The 5622-nt window shown below is 40.6% G+C and overlaps 2 protein-coding genes across 2 annotated transcripts; one reads left to right on the forward strand and one right to left on the reverse strand.

Annotated features, from left to right (window-relative positions):
* The first annotated feature begins 222 nt into the window (after positions 1-222).
* Positions 223-2575, forward strand: iscua (iron-sulfur cluster assembly enzyme a). Its single transcript, XM_055198718.2, has 5 exons — positions 223-381; positions 942-1055; positions 1136-1246; positions 1351-1429; positions 2006-2575. Exons 1-5 carry the CDS (start codon positions 280-282, stop codon positions 2095-2097), a joined length of 498 nt encoding a protein of 165 aa, XP_055054693.1. The 5' UTR covers positions 223-279; the 3' UTR covers positions 2098-2575.
* Positions 2576-2612: 37 nt separating this feature from the next.
* si:ch211-191d15.2 (uncharacterized) lies at positions 2613-4965 on the reverse strand. The gene has a single exon (XM_055198028.2). The coding sequence runs from the start codon at positions 4110-4112 to the stop codon at positions 2652-2654; it is 1461 nt and encodes a 486-aa protein (XP_055054003.2). The 5' UTR covers positions 4113-4965; the 3' UTR covers positions 2613-2651.
* Positions 4966-5622: the final 657 nt, after the last annotated feature.

Raw genomic sequence — 5622 nt, forward strand, 5'->3', positions numbered from 1 at the left:
TCAAATTATGCTTTAAACTGCAATTGTGTTGTGCATAACAACAATAATATTATTAATACAACACATACCTTTGCATATGAAATGTACGCTCTATTTTATGTAAATAACCTACAATATTGTTTCGTAAACTGTATGACGTAAGCAATAAATGCACTCCCTCTATTGGTGGAGTCTTGTGAATGCAAATTACAGCGCCCTCCATTGGTCTATTGAGTGCAGTGAAAGTGCGCCACCTATTGGTTGAGTCTAGCTGGTGCAGACAGTGCGTATTTGTCCATCATGGCGTTAGCAGCGGCTGCCAAACGCTGTGCGTCTTCTGCACTGTTTCACAGATCGTTAACATCACCAGAGTTTAGATCCGCATGCTCTTATCATAAAAAGGTACGTGTTATATTTCGTTGCTGGTCATCCATTGTAAATAATTTAGGAATGGGTAAATATTTGACCGTAACTTATGTAACTTTTAGCGTGCTTTGCTAATTCGGCTAACGTTAGATAACAACCGCGCATGTAAACAAACCACGCGTTCTGACATCCATTATTTTATTCACGTTCTTCAGTTTGTCCTTACGATAAAGCCATCTAAATCATTAGGTTTATGTATTGTAAGATGAGATTATAAGTTGCATTTGTAGTTGTTTCATATCCGCTTTTGTAACTGTCACAAACTGATGACGAACGATGCTCAGATATTTAGTTCTGTAACAGTGCTACAGGTAAAACCTTGACTTGATGTTTGATATCAATAATGATTTCATAAAATGTTGAGTGCTTTTAGTGCATTTATTGTTTATTTGTCAAGGTCATTACTTATAAATAGTACACATTATTGATCAAGGACACACTTTTATTGCCTGTGATATTAAATGTGATTACAGCCTGGTCATTTGTTTAACATCTGGTTTTGGACTTAACCATGTGTTGCTTACTTTGCACCAAAGGTGGTAGACCACTACGAGAACCCCAGAAATGTTGGTTCCCTGAACAAAGATGCCAAGAATGTGGGCACTGGTTTGGTAGGCGCTCCTGCTTGCGGTGATGTAATGAAACTACAGGTATGCATGTTTCCATTTGATTTTTAGTAAATTTGTGTCTTGCCCTGTGTAACTTACAAAGTTGTAATTCTGTCTGACAGATTCAAGTGGACGAAAATGGAAAGATAGTGGATGCCAGATTCAAAACATTTGGCTGTGGATCAGCCATTGCTTCTAGCTCTCTGGCCACAGAGTGGGTGAAGGGGAAATCGGTATGTCAGCATGACTCAGACCATTGCATTCACACATTCAGACATTCACAGTGATTATCGCATTATCTAAGTGTTCATTTAATGTCCTCCTTTGCTTTGTACAGATTGACGAAGCCCTTAAAATCAAAAACACAGAGATTGCCAAAGAACTTTGTCTTCCACCAGTTAAACTACATTGCTCTAGTAAGTATGACAAAAACATTTACGTCATCATCACTTAAAGGAAAACGCCACAGTTTTTTAGTATTTTACTATGTTCTTACCTCAACTTAGACAAGTTGGTGCATGTCTGTCTTTTTTCGGTGCGTGCACTTCATCTTTGCGCGGCGTGTCGTGAGTGTGTTGGCATTTGGCCTAGCCCCATTCATTCCTTAGGATCCAAATAGGGGTGAATTTAGAAGCCACCAAACACTTCCATGTTTTCCCTATATGAGTAGTTACACGAGTAAGTAGGGTGGCACAAATTAAAACGTGGCGATATTTTTTTAAGCATATCAAAATTAGAACTATATTGTATGGCAGAAGAGCACTCATCCCTATTTGGATCCTAAGGAATGCATGGGGCTAGGCTAAATGCTAACACATTCACGATGCGCTGTGCAGGGATGAAGTGCATGCATTGGAAGAAGATAGGAATGTATTAATTAATCTAAATTGAGGTAAAATGTTGAAAAAAGTGGTGTTTTCCTTTAAAGGCATGTGTAGTATTAAATGATCATATTAACAGTGCACCTCAAATGATCCTTTGTGTTTTGGCAGTGCTCGCAGAAGATGCTATTAAGGCTGCATTAGCAGACTACAGACTTAAACAGAAAGACGACAAAGAGACGCTGGCCGAAGCTAGAAATTAATGTCCTCATTCACATATGAGTCACTGTCACCCACTCGACCAAACACGGTGTAGTTTGTTCTCGACTGAGGCTATTAAATGGAAATGTGTATCATCACTACTACATGCACGCTGCCTTAGAGATGTTGGTTTGCATTGACAGACTGTGAGGATTTTTAGGAAGAAGTTTCTTTCAGTGTATCTCTATGAATCACGCACAATAAAATAATCTTTAATTCTTGAAGAAGATCTCATACTTTTACCAGTTCTCTGTATTAATTGCATACTACTACAATGCTTGTGAATTTCTACCGTAGCTTATCAGAAAGCAGGTTTAAATTATAAGAAAATGTATATTTGTTTAGATGCGTTTTTCTAGAATGTTCATTGCAATTTGTGCAGTGATTTGTTAATGAAAACACCAAAAAAAGGTGCTATTATTAATGCATATGCGGTGTACATAGAGCAAAACGTTCATCTTGCAAAAACATAATAAAGTCATTTTGCATCATACATTTTTTATGATTTTCTGCAATGCAAATAAAAAAAGCAATACATAAAATTCAGCAATACATATTATGAATGCATGTCTCCTTGAACATGTGGAAGTGGTGCTACTCTTATGTTTCGAAGAATAATGTTCTTCAGAACCAAAAGCACTGTGATCATTAATAGTCCTGTAAACACACAAAGCACAGCCAGAACCGCAATGAGCGCAGGGTCACTGGTCTGCAGTACTTTTTGAGGGGTGAGCTGCAGCCCGATCCCTCTAGTAGGGGTCGGGGATCCAGGCGACACCAAGGTGGCTGCTGCTTCTGGATGCTGACCTGTCGAATTCTCCAGACAGCCAGGTTCCTTGTCTGTGACTGGACTGTAGGGTACTTGAGTGGGTTGGGGATTTAAAGATGTGACATTTTGAGCGAGGCAATCCTCGTAGCTCAGTCTCTCTAAAGTAGGCTGGTCTGACCCTGAGAAGGACCTTGATAGGTTTCTATTAAACAATAAGGATTGGGACCAAGTCTCGGGAGGTGATACTGTATTGTCTGTTCGCTTAAAAGATGCTGTGCATCTAAAAGCACTTGCGTTGCAAGCATTGTCAGATCTAACCAATATAGAAGCACTTGTATTCTGCTCTATGTGGCTCTCAACCACTTTCCCAGATGTTGTGGTTGAATTTAAAGTTGACATTCTCTCGACAGGCTTAAAAAGTTTTGGACAGATGGCTATTACCGATAGAGTTAAAAGCAATTTCTGTGCTAAGTGCAAAGGAGCTGCACATACTAGATCCGTTGCCGTGCGTAACCTGTCCATTAATAGCCACCTATACAGGTACATTATGTCACACTCACAAACCCATAGGTTATTGGCCAGCTCCACTGTTCGAAGTCGGGACAGCCCATCGAAAGCCTGCTCGGGTATGGTACGCAAACAGTTGCTATTAATCTTTAACACCTGGAGGTTTACCAAAGCACCCAGTGACGAGAGATCTAATGTAGATATACAGTTTGCAGACACATCAAGGTGTGCTAGCGAAGAAGGTAAGTTTGCCGGAAGCCGAGATAATCTGTTCCCCTTAAGAGTCAGCATCCTCAGTCTGGTCAGCCCCAGTAGCGCCCCAGGCTGAATGGCTCGTATCCGGTTATCATCGAGGTCCAGGCGTGTGAGGTTCCCAAGGTGTCTCAAAGATCCAGCGGTGATGTAGGTGATCTGGTTTTCTTGAAGCTGAAGGGTCTCCAGACTTGAAGGGAGCCCTCGAGGGAAACGATCCAGCTGATTGTGTCCAAGGCTTAACTCCTGTAGTCCTAAGTATGGCCGGAACACATTATCCAGGTTGCAGAGATGATTCCGGGCCACGGACAGGACGGAGGTGCTTAGTGGGATGGAGCGAGGCAGGGTGCGCAGACCCAAAGACTCACACAGGACAAAGTCACCGATGTGGGGACAGCAGCAGCCTTTTGGACAGGGATACAAAACCAGGCCAGCGAGGAGAGATGAACAAAGAAACAATAATAGACAGAGGAGAAGACAAGGACACATGGCTCACTTCAGGTGGACGTGTCCGGAGAAAGAAGGTTAAGAGTTAGATGAAAAGAAAAAGAAATTGGTATTATTTTACTTTGTTTTTAATTTTTTATTATGCAATTGAACTCTGTTGTACTGGTGTGCAGTAGTGGGGTGCGCATGTACTCACCATTTTTGCCCCTTTTTAGATGACCCCTCTAATTTTACTGCTTTTTCACATCCTTAACCTCCGTCTTTCCTCGCATCTTTTTCAAAGAACGGTCCGTGCTCACCCTGAAAATTCTGGGTAGCGGCCCATTAAACTTTAATGGCAGCCTTAAGGTTTAGTATTACCTGTTTTGTATCTTCTTCGCAATGTGAATTAATTGGGCACTCCAGTTGCTTTTCTCATGATACCACTGGCTCAGGATCAGTAAGGTAGTTCATAACCATTACGTAAACAGAGTATATTATTCAATAAAGTACTTGCTGTTCTTTTGAGGAGGTGAATCAAATAAGCCATATGGTTTTGCTGACCATAGCCAGAACCATGTTGTAGGTCCGCATGTAATTCTTCAAAAGTGTTGAGTGTACTTGGCACTCTCTCCTGAAGAGGTGAGAGCTATAGCATTTCCAGAATTATTTAGCACCCCGTGTACTAAACAAGGAAATTTGACCGTGTGCTAAGTTTTTTCTTTTTTAGAGCTCAAGTTTCAGTCTCGTGTAGGCTTCAGTGCTTATCTTTGATGTATACTCTGGTGAATACAAGTTTGAATACTTGGCCTTGTGCCATGGCAATGGGGTTTTAATTTCAGTTATGAAGACAATTTGCATGAAAGTAGTTGTGAATCAATTAAAGGCTGATATTATCGAAAAGCTGTGTACATTTTGTAAGGCAGTCATTCCCAAACTGGAAGGCGGGCCACCCTTGGGGGGTGAGATGGGGCTAGTTTTATTACATTTTATAAAATACATTCATTTATCATAAATTCTGTGTAATCAAACCTCAAGCTTCCAACCAAATAGCACTACATTCTATAATTTAATATTTTTTGTTGAATTTAAGTTTAAGATTGTTTTATGTCATGATTTTTCTTTGTTGGATGGGCACAAAGGGATACACCCTACACAAAGGGGGGTGCAATGCGAAAGCTTGAAAAACCACTGTTGTAAGGTGAGAGCCTTGTTTTTAGGACAGAAATTAAGCATTAAAGGGGTCATGGGGTGAAAATCTGACTTTTTCCATGTTTAAGTGCTATAATTGGGTCCCCTGTGCTTCTATTAACCTAGAAAACGTGAAAAATAACAACCCAGTAACTTAGTTTTGGTAAGGCATTCTGTGCAAGCATGTGAAAAATTAAGTCGTTTAGATTTCAGCTGTTTTGTGAGGTAGGTAGCAAGGCCAATTACAATAATACCACCCCTTAATCTGCACTATCCAACCACGGCACTGCATGGGCGTAGCCAGAATTGTATTTTTGGGGGGTCCTATCTTAATATGAGGGGGCAACTCATGAGGGGTACATTGTCACCGAATATTAATGAA

This window comes from Misgurnus anguillicaudatus, chromosome 22 (genome assembly GCF_027580225.2).
Source record: "Misgurnus anguillicaudatus chromosome 22, ASM2758022v2, whole genome shotgun sequence".
In the NCBI taxonomy this organism is placed as follows: Eukaryota; Metazoa; Chordata; class Actinopteri; order Cypriniformes; family Cobitidae; genus Misgurnus; species Misgurnus anguillicaudatus.

Excerpts from the sequence above, each read along its gene's own strand:
- iscua (XM_055198718.2), top strand. The coding sequence starts at position 280 with ATGGCGTTAGCAGCGGCTGCCAAACGCTGTGCGTCTTCTGCACTGTTT. Across the intron at positions 1,056-1,135 it reads GTGATGTAATGAAACTACAG|ATTCAAGTGGACGAAAATGG; the intron begins GTATGCATGTTT and ends TCTGTCTGACAG. Across the intron at positions 1,430-2,005 it reads AGTTAAACTACATTGCTCTA|TGCTCGCAGAAGATGCTATT; the intron begins GTAAGTATGACA and ends GTGTTTTGGCAG.
- si:ch211-191d15.2 (XM_055198028.2), bottom strand. The coding sequence starts at position 4,112 with ATGTGTCCTTGTCTTCTCCTCTGTCTATTATTGTTTCTTTGTTCATCT.